This window comes from Cupressus sempervirens, chromosome 9, assembly GCF_028749045.1.
Source record: "Cupressus sempervirens isolate cs-2001-9-10 chromosome 9, ASM2874904v1, whole genome shotgun sequence".
Taxonomy (NCBI): Eukaryota; Viridiplantae; Streptophyta; class Pinopsida; order Cupressales; family Cupressaceae; genus Cupressus; species Cupressus sempervirens.
The window spans coordinates 335094288-335116712 of record NC_143126.1 but is presented as its reverse complement, the minus strand read 5'-3'; the positions used below and the strand labels follow the sequence as shown (position 1 = coordinate 335116712).

Genomic DNA, 22425 nt, shown 5'->3' with positions numbered 1-22425 from the left:
ATGTAGCATTTCTTCAGCACTCTGATACATTCAAGGACTTTGACTGTATCTGTAGTGGCTTGTACCCCTTCGGAAATGACTTCTCCCATCCAAGACTTCGCAACTTCCACTATCCTTTTCTCCTTAGGTGTCTGAGATACAACAACTACATGTTGTGAGGATTGTTGTTGAATTACCTCGTTTAAGAGAAACCTCTTGGTTGAGCTGATTTTTCTTCCCATAATTCATGTTTACTTTTTGACACATTAGCAAGTGTGTCTTGAACATCTTGTAAGAAACCCAGTCATGATTGCTTTCCAATTTCTACCTTAGTGAACTTGTAATTAGAACGATTAAGTTCCTCAACTGACTTGTCTACCAATTGTTCAACAACTTCTACAAACTTGGTCTTGATTCTAGAAACAATCTTATTTTTCAAAGATTTAGACTTTGTTTTTTTTACAGGAAGGTTATCTAGGGGTACCACAACCTTTGTTCTTTTCATTGTAATCTTACTCAACCATGTAGGCAAGATGAAACTTTCATTTGTGAAAGCAGGTACAGTGGAGACCATTGGCATTGATTCTAATTGTATCTCAGTTGTAACTGAGCATATGACTCAATTTGCATTGTAATCTTACTCAACCATGCAGGCAAGCTGAAACTTTCATTTGTGAAAGCAGGTACAGTGGAGATCATTGGCATTGATTCTAATTTTATCTCAGTTGTAAATGAGCATGACTCAATTTGCACAGCTGAATTCATGGGTGCATGATAAGAAGATTCTATCAATAACAACTCAAAGCCAGCCATAGAAGTGTCAAGTTGGGAAACTCGACCCTCTGTGAAGATTGGAAAATCCTCAAACACATTTCCGAGATTTTCCCGTTGCTCAACTGTTAGAATGGAAGGTGCTGCCAAAGATATAGGGAGTGCAAATGTATTTACTTCCGATGATGGAATAGGTGTGAAGACCGTAGAGAATGAATCCACATCATCATCAATTGTATTCAAAAAAGGCGCCTCCTGCATAGATGGTTAATGAGTTTGTGCAGGTCTCAAAGGAGATATGATCATGACATCTTCCTTTTCATCCTCTTTATCAGATTCTTCATCAGATTCTTCTTCCGTTTCTTGAGCTTGTGTAGGTTTTTGAGATGTTTTAAATACTTTCCAATCTTTCAATTTGAACTTGAGGGATTTCTTCGCATCAGAGGAGGATACACCATCTTTACCCACAACTTCTAATTGGGACTTTCTTCCAAATGGACCAAAACTTCCACAATCCAAACTCAATTTCAGATTTACCCTTTGAGACCTTTGATCTTCAACCATTTGTTGGTGTTTGCGAAAATGGATTGAAATCGATCAAGGATAGAAGTGCCTTCCTTTTGTTGCCATTGTATGGCAAAAGGACATTGTTTGTCAAAACCAGCACGATGATATTGTGGATCAAGAATATTACCATCATCTTCAAATTGAAAATTAGATGGAATTTCAAGCATATTCAAATCAACAATTTGCTGCAAAGTTAGCCTGCATTAGTCCATCATCATAATATCCAACTCTATTCTCCTATAAATCCAAATGTCTTCTATGCGATAAACATGAGTGAATGCCCTCTTAATTCTTGAATTCATTCCACGATAATCAAAGTCATATCTAGCCTTGAACTTCTTCAATGTGATCTGCTGAAGTTTTGTTTCCATAATCGTAGCTTTGTAAACTGAATTGATCGTATAATGACCAATTGCCAAAGGCTTAGCAGAGGTGATACCAAAACTTGGCCTATGTAGAATGCTTTGATCACATTGTACCTCCATGAGCTGTCTGGACAACTCCATTAGAATGATTTTGTCAATGGCGTACCTAGGTAAAGTTTGAGGTTATCCTTTGAAATATCCAACTCTCAAATAGGTAAAGGTCGGAAATTGAAGGAATATGCAGCCATATTGATTAACCTTATCCCTAGCCTTATCAGACAATCTTTTAACAGACAACTGTTTATCAAACAAACACCGAAAATGTCCAAAAAATGCATCTTGAACTCTTCTGTAATGGTATTTACTATTGGTTAGACTAATCAGATCATAGTATTCCCAAACTAGAATTTGAAGACGATATCCTTTGGTTGAAAGTCTAGAAAAAGATACCATAACAGCAACAATTGTTTACCATACAGGGTAAACGAATAATTATTGCATTAAGAGACTAGAATGTAACACAGAACACAATAGTACTTTATTCATATAAGCAAATATACAATCACGAGTATAATGATGATTCAGAATTCCATTCGGACAATGTACATATATCTCCCAAAGGGGTGACTCAACCGTCACGCAACCTTTTAGATACTAACTAATCCTGTCGGCTACAAGATAGTTTTACCGACAACATCATCCCCCCCAAAAGAAAAGTTGTCTGCGGACAACAAAATAGAGACAACTAAACTACTAAGTACATCAAGACTAAGAACAAAACTAAGAAGAAGAGGGGTGCGTCCCTAGTAGGGCTAGTGTAGTAGATGTCCTCTGTGCGCATAACTCATTCAGTTGTGTTCGCAACTCGTGTACCTGTTGCGTCTGGGCATCCAAATCCAGCTTAGCCTGCATCTGAAGTTGAGAAGCATTGGAAAGCTACAACAAATGACATTAGAGAAATGTGCAACACTAAAACTAAAAATGATAAGAACAAGAAGTGTAGAAAAAAGATGAGCACAACAATGCTTCAAATGATATATTTCTGTTTGCAGATCAAACTAGAAATAACTCTCTGTTTGAAGAGGATACTCACCATGAATTGGGGAATGGTAGAAAACATATTCAGCTTGAGGGAATCAGAACGATGTTTATTAGACTCTTACACTTATATAATACCACTCTGTGGACTTGGAATAGTTGAAGGATGTATGTCAAGAAACAAGTTGAGAAGATATATTTTCATGCTATTCGAAAAGAAGTATATATGTTAGTTTGAGTCAGCCGTGCAAACGATAGGGAAGATGATAAAATTTTGTGAGCCAACACTCAAGAGGAAATGTCAATCGAAGGACAATACAATGAATTTCCATGAAGAAGACAAAGTTTGATGTCTCCAATATTCAGCGAACTTCATAGACAAATCTCAGAGACAAGTATGAATGGATAAAAGGCAGCGTTGGCAATCACTTAAGTACCACTCTTAATCTATGCTAGATAACCCGGAAATAAGGAGACATCGTGAGTTTAATATATGCATATATCCATACATGGAGGACATGATTAAAAAGTAGCATTGAGGGCCAGTAGCATATAAAAATTCCAATAAATATATTGGTCAATGGTGAGACCATACAGGTCCGAAAGACGAAGACTTGCTCATATATACTTAATATTCTTAGCAATATATATAGTGGGTGTAACTGAAATTGACACATCTCCCTTAGTTTAATCTCATATGGTTGCTATCGCATGAGGAAATAAATAAAAGAGAATTTGTTGTCCATGTGTCTACAAGAAAGGACTACACATGTTTATTCCATACTTGTGATGAGCAGTGAATGGACCAACGATGGAGCAGTATAGTTTATTCTTTCAAACAATTTAAACCTTAAATGCTTGTCTAGGCTATGCAACGTCAAAAGCAGCTTGGTGTTCAACAAAATATTTCATACCCAGTCAAGCAGTGAAATGGAGGAAACAAACAAATTTTGTCGGAAATTGAAAAGTTATTGAACTATAACCTTATACAGTGGCATTTGAAGTATATATCAATCCACTATAAAACAAGATTGTTGGTGACAAGATAAACTAAATTTATAAAATGATGCGATCAATTAAAAGTGATTAGTTGATTAAATTGAAGAGGGTGCGATTAAAAAAAAGGACTAATGAAATGGTATGTGATATGACTTTTCATTTTTGAAAAGTCACATCTTTAAATAAGAGGAATATAATTAGGAGTTATTTCATTTTGAAAGAGAGATATTCAACATTCGAACAAGCAATTATAGGATGTAATATATTTATTTGTATAGAAGGAAAGTGAATCTTAATATGACTTTGTAATAGGATTTCAATTCTTTTATTTTAATGATAAAATAAAACATCCTTTGTTTATTTTTGCTAAAGGCATGGAGATTTAAATTGCAAATGATTCATCCTTTATAAATATTTAAAATTTTGTGTGCAATTTAAATATAAGAAAAGTGGACACGGTCGTTTAGCTTCTTGAACATGATCATCATAGATACAGTGAAATATCAAATTGTTTCCGTATCTGTGTCCAGTTTGTCTCCCTACTAGAGGAGTTAAAGTTCAATTTGGACTAATTTAAGATTGCATATATATCTGATCTATTGCATCTTGATTATTTAATTGTTGACAGTATAAGTGCATAGAATTTTATAAAGTTGTATGTGAAAATATTCATTGTAGTTGACTCTAATTCCTGAATGAGCAAAGACACTGTTCTTTTTATTATTGAAGTTAGAAAATCTATAACTTCCTTCTTGAAAGCATCAAATCCACTTTTAAAAACTTTATACAATTCATTTATATCAAATACATAGCATTCAATTTCATTTTAATTGAGTTCAAGGACTTTGCCAACTGAAGAACTCTTCAAAACTTAAATTCGCTTTAGAAATGCTCTGAACCAAGTGATCAGGTTCGAGGAGAAGGTCTACCCGCCTAGGTGTAGTGGAGCTTGAATTCAATTTCATTTTAACTGAGTTCAAGGACTTTGCCAACTAAAGAACTCTGTAAAGTTTAAATTCGCTTTAGAAATGCTCTGAACCAAGTGATTAGGTTTGAGGAGAAGGTTTACCTGCCTAGGCGTAGCGGAGCCTGAAGAGTAGGGGAATCAAGGTGATTCTCGTTCATTGGCCATAACTGATTACGGAATCCTATCGGAGAAGTGATAGGCTCTTGGATTTCCAATCTGCGGTTTTGGGTATGAAGACAAGGTATACTTTGTGTTTTCTAGTTGTTAAATCCTTCACCAAGATGATTAGAACCCATACTTGCTGGCCTGTCGATGGACCTTTTTGGTGCCACATTCTTTAAATCCCGTTTAGCAATGTGTTCACCCCTTTTCATCTACTCTTACATCTAGAAAATAATATGTCCACGATAATACCATATAACTCAATTTAGATCAAGATAACTATAAACAAAAGCATTCCATAATTGTCACAACGGCTAACCACCACACCACTAACAACTATCTTTATAATTTCTTGAAATGTAAATATTTATTTTTAGTTGTAATGAGAAATTAACAAGTAGTTTTCACATGAATCAAAATGGTTAACCATAATTTCCATTTCACATGACCATAACATTTAATTTCTTTTAACTATGTAACTGTCATTCACATGAAATATATAATGGCTATATGATTATTTTAAATAGGCAAAAAATTTGGGTTGTAACAATACATATAAAATAAACATTAATTTGATTACCTTTTTATTGTTAAGATCTTTGAGTCGTCACTAAAATGTATGTCTAAATATATTGACACCATGTTATCTTAACGCCTGTACTTGCACCTACATATATATATATATATATATATATGTGCATAAATCAATATGTTGATTAAAGGAGTTACATGATCTAGTTCACGTATATATATATATATATATATATATATATATATATATATATATAGATAGATAGATAAAATTTTAACGTCCACGAGGCCAAAAATAAATAACATGATGCCAATATAATAAAATATAAAAATCATGAGAAGTATAATCTTAATGTCTTTAATATTGGCTCCATATTGATGAGTGACTGCCACCTTCATATTGTCTTATATTCCTTTTGAAATTTTAAAATTGGTGGAGCTACTTATGATCGATGGTTGGCCATGCATAGCCACTCTCTTCTTTAAATTGGCAGAATGTGTGGATGATCTATTTATTCCTTCTCCCCCTGCCTGAGAAATGTTCTTTCTCTCTCCTCGTATTTGGCTTTGAGTTTTATATCTAGCAAGAACTCGCTTACGGCTTCAAGTCGACTAGAACTTCCATCGACAGTATTTCATTAATCCCTGTTCCATATCGTGATCATTCGAGCTGCAAATTAATCAATGCTATTGCTATTAGTTCTAGACCTTATTCATCGTGTTGGAGCTTGTTGATTCCGAGTCGCGATAGAAAAAGCATAAAACTAATCACAGGTCATGCAACCATTTGTTTAGACTATATTACCTTATGTTCTTTTTTTCTTGTTGATTCAGTTATGGAATCAACGATGTACTTGAATTGCTGTAGTATCATTGTTCATCCTCAATCATGAATGAAGCAACAATGGCCATAAATAAAGGTTATAGAATGTTGAATTAGAAAGTAATAGAAATTTCAATATATCTCTTATTACCATGCTGATCCGGTGCTGATGAGCATACATACCCATAATTGTAATGGAACAGGTTTTCATCACTATGAATATTCAGCAAGTACATTGCTAATGGCATACTTGTGCATGAATATAAGAAGCAAGCACTAATGTATTACATCAGACATATACAGTGGTATTGACCATATACCACTGAGATAAGATCAGTTGGATGAAGTAAATCTGAATTTTTAAATCTAGATTTGCATTATACATGGCTTTGAATCTCCTAGGATGCACCCAAGACCAGGATAGTCAAGCGTTAATGGGACGGGAGGAGAGGTATCCTTGCAACAACAATTGAATGTCAGTAAATGAATAATTAAATTGTATATACCGAGTCAGCTCATGGTTGTCCAAATTATATTCTTGTTGTCAAGTCGACCGGTGGGTGATTGGGTTCTTTAATAGCCCACTGAGATTCTTGGCTAAGGTAGGATAGTGGCATGCTCACCACAATTGATCACTAGAGGTCAGAGTGCTAGTTGACAGAGGGGAGGTTGATGGAGGATATCCACTGCCTTGTTTGTTACTTAGCCAACACTCTTAACACCGGTATGCTCAAGTGGCAGGACCATGGTGTCCCAAGCCTAACCCTAGTGTAGGGAGAACCTTTCTTGAATGAGATTGTGTGGCGATAAGCTAAGGTCTGCGGTTGGAAGGTTAAGCCCGTGCCAATGCTTCTCCTCTTCACTAGATGCCTTGGCTTGCACAACACAGTGATAGTTATTTGATACATGTATGACACTTGTTCCTTTCGTATGCTCTTTATCTTAATTTAATGTTTCCTTGAGATATATATATGTATTTCTTTGATGTTCCTAGCGAATGTATTGGTAGAAGATAGTTATGGAAGTTAAAATAGTTTCCTTTCATGTGAACTAGCAAAGGGTCGTTATTTTATTTCTGTTTATTCATTCTTGTACAATGAAATTAGTTGTGAGCTCTTTATTCTAAGTGAAGTAATGAACATAACTACCTTTATGTCATTCTGTTATGAAATCCCATTTTACCTTAGAATATGTTTCTTCTTTTAGCTTACGGAAAATGGAATGTTACTAGACTTAATTGGCTTCGGTGGCATCTCGTCATCACTAGAATAAGTTTGGATCTTCTTAGGTTCCACGATCTTTACCTCAAGGATCCTTCCTATAGCCTTACCTCCTTTGATGGTGACCTTTGGAATGGATAAAACTCGAGGCTTAGAGGTTGAGGTTGACATACCACCCTTACCCTTGCTTTTAATTTTAGACCTTAAGCAAATTGGACCAACAGGGTCAAAGTCTTTCCCTGGCTTGATTTTGATACATTTAAGGTCTCCTCTCTTTAACCAAATATTGTATTTGCAAGGATGGATTGAAACTGATCTCAGATAGAGGTCTGCTCCATGGATGACCAAGAAGATGGAGGAATGGTCAAGTTCTCCACATGATGCTTTGTGTAATCTAGATCGAGGATGTTATCATCATCTCCAACCGCAACAAGGATCTTTGCAATGTTGAAGTCAATGATTTGCTTGATGTCATTTGGCAATAGTCGAACCTTTAGATGTCCACCTTTATACACAAATCAATCCATTGGTCTTCAAGGTGATGCGCATGCTCAAATTGCCTCCTCATTGTGTCATTAAGGTCTCTCTAGTCAAAAGAACTTCTAGACATGAACTTCTTGAATGTGATCCTTTGGAGTTCGAGCTCCATGTTCTTTGCCTTAGGTACCATGTTCAAAGAGTATCCACCAATCTATAATGGATTTCGTAAGGAAATTTCCACCCCTAGTTTACACAACGTGGGTTGATATGCTTGTACTGCCATGAGATGTCTCGCTAACTCCACCATGATCTTATTGGTGGGCTACTGAGGCAGTGTATATGGTTCATGTGTAAAATACCCCACTCGCAAATATGTGAAGTTGGGGGACTGTTTGAACCCGCAACCATATTCATTTACTTTATTTTGTGCCTCATCACACACGTTTCTTTTGTAGCTCATTATCAAACAAGCACATGTAATACCCATAGAAAACATCTTGTACTCTCGAATGCATATAACTGGCCCTCAAAGGCAACTGATCATAATCCTCCCAAATAGGCACCATTGTCATATCTCCTTTGGTGGAAAGTCATGAGAAAGATGCTGAAGCAGCAACAATGTACACCAAACAATAATTCATGTAGAACATCCCAGTGGTAGTGACCTAGGATAACTGCTCGCAAAAGATATCACTGATCATCTCTCCGCATAATATCTTCTTTTTCTTGGTTTTGACAATCAAAGAAATGTATTTTTACATCCAAGGCTCAAAAGTATCAACTCCTTTGAGTCCCTTGATGTGGCTAAGCAGCGTTGATGAGATCATTAATCGCCTCTTTGAATTTTGAGTGGCATACCCACTTTTGTCGTCTCGTGAGGTTGGGCCTTTTGTTGATCAACTAATTATCATTGATGCATTTGATGCAATACGTACTGGCTTCATTCCACCTGTCCAAAGCCTTTTTCTTCGAGATTTGGTGACTAGTGGGGAAGGAGGAACTCGGAAAATCCTATCAATAGTCTTAGGATGTAGACTTAAGGTAGTGTTTTAGTCCTGATCTCTAACGATTCTAGATGGATGATTAAAGTTTTTGGCACAAACAAACATGAACATTGGTTCTAGAGCAGCCAAAGGGAAAGTGGAGACCATGTGTTTGCTACTCTGCTTTATGTAAAACATATATTCTACCACTAGGACATCCACTCTTTCGAGAAAATCTTCTATTACCATGTGTGGGATATTTGTATCTTTATCTCTTCACAATATGACTTAACCTGTGAAGGAGGAATGGAGTTTTGATACTGATCATATTGGTATTTCATTTTCTTTTTCTCTTTCCTTTGGCTGATGCAGCTTCTTTTGACATGGCAATCTTATGAGTGTGAGTAACTGTGACATGAAAACTCCTCAAGGTGAGAACATTAGCATGGGATGGATCCCTTGCACGCTTTAAGATGCACAAGTATGGGTTTTAGACTGTTGTGAGCAAGGAAAATGGCTGGAAAACTTTACAGCAATGAAAAGGTGATTGGATTTGGGACAAAAATAGTCATTTATATGGTGGGAAAAACCAAAATTGGGGTTTTCAAAGGGGATTGCATATGCGTATAGCAAGCTTTGTGATGGAAGAATGCATCAAAGACGAATGGTATGGTGTCTACTAAAAAATGTAGTTTTGAATTTCCATTCCAAGTGAACTGGTAAGCAACTACCAATGAGAAGTTTAAGTTACGTGGCAGCAGTAGAATGAGTACGGAACATAAAATGCGTGAAGGTGGGTTTTTGAGATGTATTTGCACGATGTGACAAAGAGCTTTCCTTTTTGTATACTTCATTCATAGAATTGGGTTTTTATTTTTTAATCCTGAATGCATATGCAAGCAAGAGTAGGTACTTGCATATGCAACTTAGAGAAACTAAGATGAAAGAGAGAAGAAACAACTCATAAACAAAACATGTGCAAATCTGAAAATGAAATGAAGAATTTGCAACTATCAACAAGAACAAAATATTATACGTAAAAAGCCCTAAGATAAACACAAGAAAACTTGCCCCCCTTCACTGAAAACAATACAAGAAGTCTAGAATTCTTTGAGTGCAAAATGTGAATCAAATCCAAGAAATTTTCACATTTAGAAAAAGATCGTAAGAAGCGGATTATATAGACAACAAATTTCGACTTAATCCTCTAGAAATCGATGCATGTTCGTGTCAAGATTAGCTGCTAGACAAGTATGCATAATGGAGGAATAAAATGCACCAATATAGCACTGTTTTGAATCATTCAAACCTAGAAATGCTTGAAGAGATGTCAATATGCATAGACAGCCAAAAGCGGTGTCTAGTGCGTCAAAACGTAGCTTGCAAAGAATGAAGAACAAGCTTGAAGTGCCATTTTTTTTCCATAGACGGCTCCCAAATCCAAAATGCATGTGTATCAAACTTGAAATCAATCTCTTGTAATCTGTTTTTGAGGATTGGAATGCCCTAGGCAGGCTGTTTTGGAAAACGTGCATGCATCTTGAAACATGTAAATGCTTCTAAAATTGCCACCCAAGTCTGAAAACTCAAAACACAAAGATGAAAGGAAATGGGCTTTCCACACTTGTTTGCACATAAAAATGACATGTAAATACTAAAAGGGCTGGAAATTGCGAGCAAGCCAAAACACCTTCCATATGAATGCAAAACCCACTTTAATAACATGCAATGGGCTTCAAATTTGCCACACAGCTCTTACTAACTAAAATGCAAGTGAAAAATGCATATAGACGTGCTTTTTAGATGAAATTACATATGCATATGGATTCCAAATTGCCACCCAGCACTTGTATGCATAAAAATGTGGCTCTTAGGAGGAAAAACGTATAAAAAGAACATTCAATCCCCTCTCAAATTGCCATCCAACACTTCAATGGCAAAAGATAACACTTAAATAAATAATGGTGGGCTTTTAGATGCCAAACATACATGCATTTTGACTTGAATTTCTCATTGTGCCCTTTAACTCTAAAGGTGTGCTTTTCATGCTCAAACCCATATGTATTTTGATGTGAAATTTGCCACTATGAAGTTTTCAAACTTAAAATCCATAAAAACATGCTTTTGAAAGTTACATAGGCTCACTTTTTGGGATCATCTACACATGTATTTGATTTTACAAATGTTAATGTATGCGAGTGTATAATGATGTTCTTTTGAAATCACTTTGCATATATTTTATAAACACGTGTATTTGCATTTTAAAACCCCACCTTTATGACTTCAGACTTAAAATATATTGATTATGGAGATTAAAAGATGATTTGTATTACGATGACATTTAATGTTGAATAAAAACCCCACTTAATTGCATCAAAAGTGTCTCATGTTATTATACTTATATGTAACTAAAATTTTTAATGATAAATATGCAAAAGGACTTGAAAAACCCATCTTAGCATTAACAAATCATTAAAAACTATACTTAAAACTTCTCAGAATGATGTGAAATTTTAAATTGGGGTTCTAAACCCACTTTACATATAAATGACAATCTTATTTTGTCCAATTCTCAATAAAAAACCCCACTTTTGAGGGATTTTTTTATATAAAGACATGCAATTGGGCCGAAAACCCCACCTGAAGCATGCTTAAAACCTTAATAACTTGAGGGAGACAACTTCGTTTGAAGCCTAAGAGAGTTCAAAACAAGCGGAATTTCAAAGGCTACAATCGTAGGGTAAAAATAAGACTAAAAACTTAACACAAAACCAAGAAAAACAAAGCAAAAACTTGAAGATTGCCAAAAATCAAGTGCGTGCAGTCAGAGAAGAAAAACCGGTCCTGACAAGCAATGAGGAGATTAACTTTATGGACACCGTCAAAAAGGGATAGATAATGCTAAATAAAGAACAATTCAAGGATGGCAAATTGCTTTCATGACACCTTATCAATACATCAAAAACATAGAGGATACACCTACAAATCCATGAGAAAATTGCGTAGGGTTGCCCCAATTTTGTGATGTCGAAATTGAGGATAACACTATCTCTATTTTCCATTGATCGCTGCCTTTATTGGATGCTCCAAACACACTCTAGACTTGATTGTAGCCAACGTGGAATTTGCAGAGGTTTGAGGAATTTTTGAGGTGGGTGGAATTCTCATATGGTTGTGGATTTCATGATTTGCTTCCCACACCAAGGGCAAAAATCAGCTCCTTGAGCAGACAAATTCCTCTTGGGGTGGCTGAATTTGCCACCCTTTGAAGATTTTCCTAATCCAAGGCCAATGTCCACTAGTTAAAAAATGCTCCATAGCATTCACTTAATTTATCGAACACTCATTTTGTTCCATCATTGCATGAATTAGAGGTGAAGACCCTATGTTTCCAAACCCAAGAGATTTCCAATTTGGCAGAAATTTGACATGTAGGAGGATAATCAAGTAAAACTTTGTCTCCCATCATGTTTTCATCACTCCATCTTACCTCATTCTCCCGTTTCAACTTGCTTTCAACTCATCAACAAACACGAAGACAGTGTCATTTATCCCCTATCTTCGTTACTCCTCAAAACACCAAGGCAAAATCAGGAGGTAAGGAGGATTTTATTTTCATAAGATTAGCGGAAATACAAGGGAAGCAAGGAATTCACCTTGTTGTCAAGATCGGCCTTTTGAGCCTTCGTGGGAGGGGGAGTTTATGCTGGATGAGGACAAAATCCTAGGTAGTGGGCAGATTTTTCTCCTACCTAAGGATCCCATGGTTTTTGCATACGATCAAATCTAACTCTATTAATCTCCTATGCATCATCCAACCCCAAGGTTTGGTCCCTCATTCACTAGCTTGCACTATGTGACCAAAATTTGTTAAATTGTCCAAGTTTTTGAGGTGGCGAAAATCTGGTAGTTGTCCGGATAAAATTCTAGGCCAGGGGCAAATTTCGCCCCTTCTTGAGGATTCCAACACTTGTTCCTAAAGTTTGTCTTCATCAACTTGCATTTCACCGAAATGGTTCTAAGGTGTTTATATTAGTGAAACCTAGTGACTCGTACCCCCCCAAAACCTCAAAGTACTTGTCCCTAGGATGTCCCCACACTGGGTACTTGGAGTACCTGAGTATCCCCACCTTCATCATTCTGCAACCACATGTTGTCGGGACGGGTATCTAAATTTCTTTTTGAATTTTGATTTTTAAATGTTACTATTGGGTATGTACTATGTCACTATGTTGAATGTTCAATGGTTTTGGTTTGTGTTGCAATTTTTCTATGTTCATTTATTTCAATTTGGTATGTTAGATTGAAACATCAATCTATAGCTAGCATTTCATATTCTATATGTATAGTATACAACACTCCTTGCCCCCCCACTGTACTGAAATTGAGGCCCTTTGTACCTCCATCCCAAAAACTCGTCTCGACATCCCCATGTACCCCAACACCAGTGTTACATTGGTTTATATCAAGGGAGGTCTAAGGAGTAAGCCTTGATTTGTATTTAGAGAGGGGGGCATAAATCTTCATGTAAAGAGTATTTTATCCTCAAGTGTAGTCAGATTTTGCCTACACCGAGGACTCCCTCACTCAACTAGCCACTCCCCACACTTGGTAAACTTTGCTATTCTCTTGAACTCCTCAAGATGATCATGGATTGAACTTGAATGCTAATATTCTCACTATCTTGAGACTATTTGAAATCAATCTATCCTATGCCTAAAGGAGACTTCTCTCTATAGCTCAAGGATTTGACTAGCTTTAACCTCCCCTTGACTCTAACTTAAATTGTTTCCCCAGGGGGTGGAGACTTGAAATTGCTGCTAGCTAGAACCCCTAAGACTATCTACTCCTGCAATTGAAATGGAAAGAGGGGGTCCCCATTTACAATGGAGTGATGGTGTGAAAACCTCACAATAGGTCTCTAATAAACTATTCAAGTGCAAATAAGTTGTTTCATTTTAAGTGTTGGTGTTGCTCAATTACAAATACTTATTCACTTGTACATGGTAATTGATGTTTTTATTATTGTGTGTAAAATCTTAAGATTCCATGTAGAATTACAAATAACTCCATATTAACATGCTATACATCAAATTTTGACTTTACACCCTAGTAATGTACAATAGCACATGGCAACAAGAATATCTACCCATTCATGGTGGATTTGAGGAAAATCATGAGATACCATTTGAGAATAACACATTTGATAGAAAATTCCAAGTCATGTTGGTCGTCTTGGATCCAGTCATTCTTGTCATGTTATTAATGTCGATGGGGTTATTCTCGACTCCACTTGCAAAGATGTCTAGTTGTGGTTTACAACATAAAGGTCGTCTTAGATCTAGTCATTCTTGTCACGCTATAAATGTTAATGGGGTTATTCTTGACTCAACTTCCAAAGATGTCTAGTTGTGGTTCATTGTTACAACTAAAAACTCTTGCAGATTGTTTAAGTAAAAGATGAAATTTTTCTTGATAAATGGAGGAGGTTTAGCTAGTGAGATCAAAGTTTATATGGCTTACATTTCTGCCTAAAATGATCAAGTTTTGGCAGATGGCTAAGAGAAATCATCCAGTACTCCATTCAAGTGACCAATTGGCATAAGGTGAAGCAGGGGTAAATTGTAGTTTTGGTGCACAATTTTAGTGGCAATGCCATAGGAAATGTGGTGAGGTGGAAAACCTAGTCCAAAATGGTGCCAAGGGTGAAAGGGTGTCAAAGACATGAACGACCTGCCCATGTAAAGGAGTCAAGTGAAGATTATGCCATAGTGCAACTTTTCCTTGGCAAAGCCAGTCTACAATGGCGATTAAGAGACAAAGATGAGAAATTGCAACAAGAGTTGATTTTTTTTCAAGTCAACTTTCAGCTGGCAATTTTAATAGGAAATGCTGATCATGGTGGCAAATTTGATCCAAACCGTGACAATGAAAGGAGATGAAAGAATGAAGTTTATCGTCCTTTTGAGGCGGTGCAACCAAAGGAAAAGTGCACAAGTGGCTGCCCCCTAAGTGAGTTGTGACCAGCACAAAAGACTAAAACCAAAAAGTGTAAGTGAATTGCATTATTAAATGGTTTTGCCATTACAAAATAGTGATCAGGATGGCAGATTAATAAGGCATGACTAGGGAGTTGCCATCTAAATAGCACAAGATGGGCATGTCTTTCACTTGGAATTGCCATCTAAATAGCACTACTAAGAAGTTGATTTGGCTGTGAACAAATCCAATGCACATTTTCAAGTTTTAAAAGCAAAAACCACTTAAAGCAATGGTAGTAGGTGATGGAACTCTAAAATTTGCCAAATTTTAGAGTCCCAAATATCATACCAAAGAGAGAATTTTCAGATCTTACCGACTATTGTGTTCAAACAATTGTTGGAAACTCCTGATTAAATATTGCAATTAATGAGCCAGATCACACAAGTGTCAGCATAAATGTCAAAAGGAGGACTAGAAAAGATGCAGTTCTTGTATTACAGCAGAGGATTCATGTTATTCAAGTTTTTCAAAGGGTGGTCTATTTAAACATACCTATCAGTATAATATGCCAACAGCAATCCATTTAATCAGATGTGAAGAAATGTTTTCAATCAGTAAGGAAATAATACATACAATAATACTATATATATGAATACATCATGTCTTGAATAGTGACCAAATGATGGGAACATTTTTCTATCTCAGATTACAGAGGTGAGAAAACATATTGGACTGTGGTATCATGATGTAAAGAGATATATTACAGCTCATACATTTTCACTTCGTGAGTGGGCTGTGGCAACTTCAGAATGCTTAAGCGAGGATTGTTTTGGTCAGGTTCTGGCTATTAAATGGCTTACAATATTTACAGAACTCATCATATGCTTCAAAACAATAATCAGATTTGTTTTGAAGCTGAAAAATACCAAGCTCCAAATGTCAATACATAAAGATTAAAAACAACGATATATGCTACTGTTTTGCACAGAATACTCTAAATAGTTTGTGGTAACTTATATTCATTCATTGCGGACTCTTGGTCTCCTATGTAACTACAAATGTTTGCTTTCAGAAGTCCACCAAAGGAAGGTTAAAAGCACAGATTGATTATGAACAAAATGACGAATTTGCATGGAAAGTGTGAGACAAGGAGCCATCGTGATTTTGCAAGGGACAAGGAGCAAAGTAATATTGAGAGTCAATGAAGCACGAGACACATATATGACTTGGCGATATATACCTTAGCATATCCATTGTCATATCATCATCTGTAGCAGATGGACTGACTAATAGTTGACCTTTGAGCATGAGTGAAGACAATCAGATTTTTAACTCGCAGACTGGGACAAACAGTAGCAAGAGATAGTAATGATGACCAAGCCAGCCTGGACATCACGTGTTGCTTCATTTCTGAGGAAGCAAATGAGGGCATGGTGCGAGGAGAAAGTTGTGGTATCAAGCGCAAGAGTTATCGCAGAGCATAGAGTTCCAACGCTATGACAATCACAAGAAAGAAGTGACTACTGCGAATTCCTACGCCATGGCATCCAAAGCCAAAGTGATTAAGCAACGGATTAATCTCCAGCTATAGTTTATTGAGATACCATAAATATTTAAAAGGGCTCGGGGTGCAATTATAAAGGGTTCCGATGCATAAAGGTTAATAATCTTAGAAATTAAAATTTGTTTATGTGCCAGCAATTTCAAAATAAATTTGAGAAGGTGCGATTAAAATGACGAAGGGTATAATTTGCAACTAGTTATGTGTGAAAAGGTGTATCTTTTCAATAAAGAGACACTCATCAATTCATATAAAGACATAAATGTAAAAGAGAAATGGAACAACAATTCAGATTCAATATTCGAACATCTATATTCACAAGAAGAGAAAGTATTTTATTATTTGTTTGGAGGAATAAGAAGCATAATATGACTTTGTAATATGAATTCAATTATTCTATTTTAATAATAAAATAAAAGGTCCTTTGTTTATTTTAAAATGACATGGAGATTTAAACTGCAGATGAATCGTCCTTTGTAATTATTTTTTGGAATTCTGGAGACAATTTAAATGTCGGAGAAGTGGACATGGTCATTTAGCATATCTTGAATATGATCATCATAGATATAGTGAAATATAAAATTGTTTCCGTATCTGTGTCCAATTTGTCTTCTTACCAGAGGAGTTAAATTCAATTTGGACTAATTTAAGATTGCATAATATTTGGTCTGTCGCATCTTGATTATTTAATTGTTGGCAGTTCAAGTGCATAAGAACCTTATAAAGTTGTACGTGAAAATTCACTGAAGTTGACTCTATTGCTCGGATGAGTAGAGGCACTGGTCTTTCTATTATTGAAATCAGAAAATCTATATATTCCTTCCTACAAGCATCAAATTCATTATTTACAAATATTATACAATTCAAACATTCAACATTCAATCCTATTTTGATCGAGTTCAAGGACTTTGCTAACTGGAGAACTCCAAAGCTTAAATTCGCTATAGAAAAGCCTTGAATTAGGTAGTCAGCATTTGAGGTGAAGGTTTACCTGCTTGGGTGTAGTGGAGCCTGAAGAGCAGGGGAATTGAGAAGTATTCCCGTTCATTGGCCAGAACTGATTGAGAAGTCCTATCAGATAAGTGGCAGGCTCTTGGATTTCCAATCTGCAGTTTTGGAAACCAACAGTAGGGATCATCAGTTCCATTGGTCAATCATAAGGAGAAAGCAGATTTTTTAGCGAAGAAAGCCTATTTTAGGCTATTGAAGTATTTTTTTTACTCCCAAAAGATTAGAGAACTGTTTTCTCTATAGCACAACTTTTTTGAAATCATTTTACTAATTTTTGATCCCTAAAAGCTTCTTCTAACAAGCTTATAAATTAGCACAACTTTTTTGAAATAATTTTATTAATTTTTGATCCCTAAAAGCTTCTTCTACTGATCTTATAAATAAGTGCCTTGAGGACATAAAATAGAATGAGATTTTTTGCCAAACTCATTGCTAGAGAAAAAACTGTCATTTAAACCTATGTTGCAAAAAGTTGAGGTCATTGGTTTTGTGTTTGTGATTCTGAGAATTAAATTGAATTAACTTTCTTAATCTTTGCATTGATGTTTGTTATTTATTAAAGTAATAAATTTGTGTATTCTCAGCAATTTATTTTCTGGAATTGTCTGCTGTGTATCCATTTAATCATTTTTTGTTGATGTAGAATACTGGACTCTAATTTAGTCAATGCTTGGCACCCATTGGTGTTATCCTATTAATTTTTTTTTTACAGCTTTACTAGTCTTTGTTTTAACCAATAGAAAGTTGTTTATGCATGAATTGATGATCCTCCTTAATCTGAGCATCTTGTTGCAGTGCTTGATTGTTGACGGTTTTGCATTTACATCTAGGGAAAGAGCATTGCCAATTGCAATTTACATTTGATGCAAAATCCCCATGAAATCTTGTACAGTGTATATACTTGTAAGTCCCTTTATAATTTGAAGAATAAGCAAATTAAAATGGAGTTTTGTTTTTGTTTAATATTTTACATTCACATTTTCGGTTCTTTTCTTGATGCCCACATCTTTTTATGGTTTTATGCATTCAGAATATTAGGAAATTTGAATTATAATTTTCACATTCTAAGACGTACTATAATATTTTGAACACAGGGTTTCCTTGGATTAAGTGGTGCTATACTTGTACAAGTTTATCATATGGTGTACGAGGGTAATCAAAGTTCATATATCTTTATGCTTTTTTGGTTGCCCACACTTGTGTCTGTGCTGCTTATGTTTGTACTACGGATATATCCATCTCATGAATGTGATGGGAAAAAAACATTGGACTGGTTTTCTGCCATTGCAGTGATTATTGCTTCTTATCTAATGGCAGCTATCATACTTGAGAATGTCTTGCCTATGAATTCCTCAAGTTATTTGATCATATGTGTGGTTCTTCTCATTATTCTGCTATCTCCTATGTTAGTGGCTATTAAGTCTGAACTTGACTATTCTCCAGTTGTGCCTCTTTATACTCCACTAATAATTTCACAAGAAAATTACCCAGAAGCAATCCCTTGCCAAGCAGAAGTTGCAGCGCAGAGGCCTCCAGAATGTGCAGTTGGGTTTGATTCTGGTATTGCAGAGGCAGATGACCAAAGAAAGCAAAGTACTCTGCCATCAAGAAGTCTAATATACTCAGAAAAAAAACAGATCCAAGATGCACAGATGTGCTCAAATGGTTCTAATAATGTAGCCCAAGCAAACAGGGGGAATCTGAAAAGAGGACAACACTTCAATCTTATTCAAGCAATGGGAACAATAGATTTCTGGCTTCTTTTTGTGTCAATGGCATGTGGCATGGGTTCAGGACTTACTACAATCAACAATATGAGTCAGATAGGCTCATCTCTTGCATACAAATCTACAGAGATCAGCACCTTAGTTTCTTTGTGGAGTATATGGAATTTTATGGGCCGTTTTGGAGCTGGTTTTGTTTCTGAAACGTTTCTGCACTCAAAAGGTTGTGCAAGGCCCATATTCATAGCGATATCTTTGTTTGTAATGAGTGGTGGGCATTTAATTGTGGCATCAGGTCTTCCAGGTGCCCTGTATGCAGGCTCGGTACTAATTGGTGTCTGCTATGGTTGTCAGTGGTCTCTGATGCCTGCAACAACTTCAGAAATTTTTGGGCTTCAACATTTTGGTACTTTATTCAATGCAATTGCCACTGCAAGTCCCATTGGTTCATATGTTCTGTCAGTAAAAGTTGCTGGGTATCTATATGATTCAGAGGCAGAGAAACAGAACCATTTAAAAATTGTGCATATTGCAGGTTTTACTAAATCGTCAAAGCTAACATGTCACGGTTCTCAATGCTTCCGACTAACATTTCTTATCATGTCTGCTGTAAGTCTTTTGGGTTGCTTTATTGCACTGGTATTATATCAAAGGACCAGAAAGTTCTATAAAAGAGAAATATTTGAAAAAATTAACTCCCAGAGTTGCCCCACTGGAAAGTAATGTAATAATATTTCGGATGCAAGGGTGCTATTTTAAAAATTGAATATCTCTTCCTTCAGAGCTCTTTAAAATCACCAGAAATGGTTGAACAGCTTATATGGTATTTGTACCATAAGTAAGTTAAAATACATTTCTACTCTGCTGCTACAATAGTTTCTTTATAATGGCAGGATTGTTCATTCGTACTTGAATAGTATTAGCTGTATACAAAATTCTAAGAGAGGTTAACCAACCAAAATATCAGGGACGGTTATTATGAAGCAGAAGGGTGTAGCTTTGAAGATTCATTCATTTCCTTTTTCTTCAATCAAAATTGATAGTTCATGTCCCAATACTTGGTTTCATATCAGGGTCTCTAAAGAATGCCGAAATGTGTTCATGCAAGAGTGTATAATGTATATGAAATAGAGAAAAATGACTCGGATAAGTGACAGAACGATGCTATCAGGTTTGTTAGGTGGTGTCTTCGAACAGAATACACGATTGAAAATATCCCGTTGAAATTCCATAGCAGCATTGGTGAGAGCACTATGAAAAAATCCTTATTCTAGTGTTTGGTATTCTGGTTGAGTTTATATGTCTGCTAAGGAACATATTCGAGCATTATTGCAGCTCATAATATCTGCCTTTTTTGCATATTTAGCTTGGATAGGAATCACGGTTCAGACTGATGGTTTTACAAGTTGGGAAATTATTTCTCGCCATGTGTGTATATCTGGCAATAATGGATTTGGAAACAGGTTATGTTATTGCGGTCTAGATGGTGATCATGGGGTTTAATAATGATAATATGTTTGCAACCTTCTAAGGTGGAGCACATTTATCCATATTCTGTAGTTTTTTGTCAAGAAAATAAATGTTTTTAATGTAATATTGGCTTTAGAGACATGTCTGTGAAAAATGTTTCTTGTAGCACATCATGCGGACTGGCATCACTTTTTTGTAACATCTACTTCTGTAAAAATCACTTGTATGAAAAGGGTTACTGCTTGTACTTTAAGAAAAGACAAATATTCACTTTCAGTTCAATAAAAAGGTTTGTGACAATGACATCCATTCAAGCTGTGGGGATATTTTATAATCAAACACTTCTAAATACTCTATTTGAAGAAGTGCAGCTAGAGATCAACAATGTTTATGATTAAAACACATTGTCAAAGAGATCTGAAGAACAGGTTACCAAGTGCTAAAGACCTTGGCACCGTATTCTTGGGTGTGTGCCTACTTAATAGGTCGCTTCGTGGACGTTATAATCTGTCATTCTTTCTTTCATTCATTCAATCATGTACTTTGATTGAATCCAGCACATACTAATCTTGTGGTTTATCATTGTTGGAAACACTATGATGAGCAATTTTCTGTTAGATATTTAAAAAATAAAAATAAATTTTTTTGGGCATTTCAATGATTTTCCTGTGGGTTTAAATATATACATGTTTTAGTTTTCTTAAGAAAATTTATCTGTTGACTGTTTCACCTTTTGTCAAACTCTAAAGCAAATAGATCGATTCAAAATTCATATGACAATATTAATAGAAACATGTGGCGAATAATTTTGAGGTACAGAGTTTAGAAATAGCTGTGATTCTAACTTAAAAAATTAATTTCTTATCTTGACGATTAGCTATCTGTATATTGTTTGAACCAGGAAGTAGACTTACATTTTCAGTAAATAGTATCTGTTACACGGCTATTTAACCAATAAATAATACAAGCACTAAGGCACTACAATTCGTATACCAAATGTTTAGACTTTGTATTTGATTAAAATTTCATGTACAATGAGTGGCGTTTTCAAAATCAAGAATTAGGACTTATTTGATAACATTCTAAGGCTATACTTCAAAGATAAAGTATGTTAATATTTATTTTTGTCAAAAGATAAAAGTATGTTAATTTTTATTTTTGTGTAAGACTTATTACTGAGAAATAATTGAAAATGTATTTCTCTCTCTCACACACACACTATCTATCACTGTCATATTCTGTTTTAATCAATCTATCTATATATACATTGACTCTTTATGTTTCTCTATGTATTTCTGTCTCTTTCTATCTTTTTACCTAACTACCTCTTTTTTTCCTTTATATTATTCATGTTACTCACTCTCACCCCATCCCCTCACTCTTTTCTTACCTCTTATTATAATTATCTATCCCTTTAACTATTATTTGCTATATTAAATGGAAAACTTGCTATATTAAATGGAAAACTTAGCTATTTTTTATATTGGTACCTGTAATTTGCACATTCTCCAAGTATCTACCTCCATATCCTTTCTTTTTATATATTTCTTATACGAACATGTACTCCTTTTTCCATTACTTCCTTTAACTTATCTTACCCCTTTCTTTACAATTCACTTCTCACTATCTATATTTTATTTTTTCTATTTCTCTTTGATCTTCCACACATATCTATTTATATACTATCTATCATCTAAAATTTATGTATTCTATCTCTCCACCTCCCCACTCTCCTCTTTACTCCTCTCCCACTACCCCTTCGTATTTACTCTCTCATAAATGTACACCCCCT

The 22425-nt window shown here is 35.4% G+C and overlaps 1 protein-coding gene across 1 annotated transcript in view; it reads left to right on the top strand.

The window, feature by feature from the left end:
• Positions 1–20942, top strand: part of LOC149538707 (protein NUCLEAR FUSION DEFECTIVE 4-like) — a 67887-nt gene extending 46945 nt beyond the window's left edge. Inside the window, exon 2 of the mRNA XM_089800041.1 lies at positions 18534–20942. Within this exon, the coding sequence (XP_089656167.1) occupies positions 18534–19886 (1353 nt within the window). The 3' untranslated portion in view covers positions 19887–20942. The remainder of the gene's footprint in view (positions 1–18533) is intronic.
• The last annotated feature ends 1483 nt before the right edge of the window (positions 20943–22425 follow it).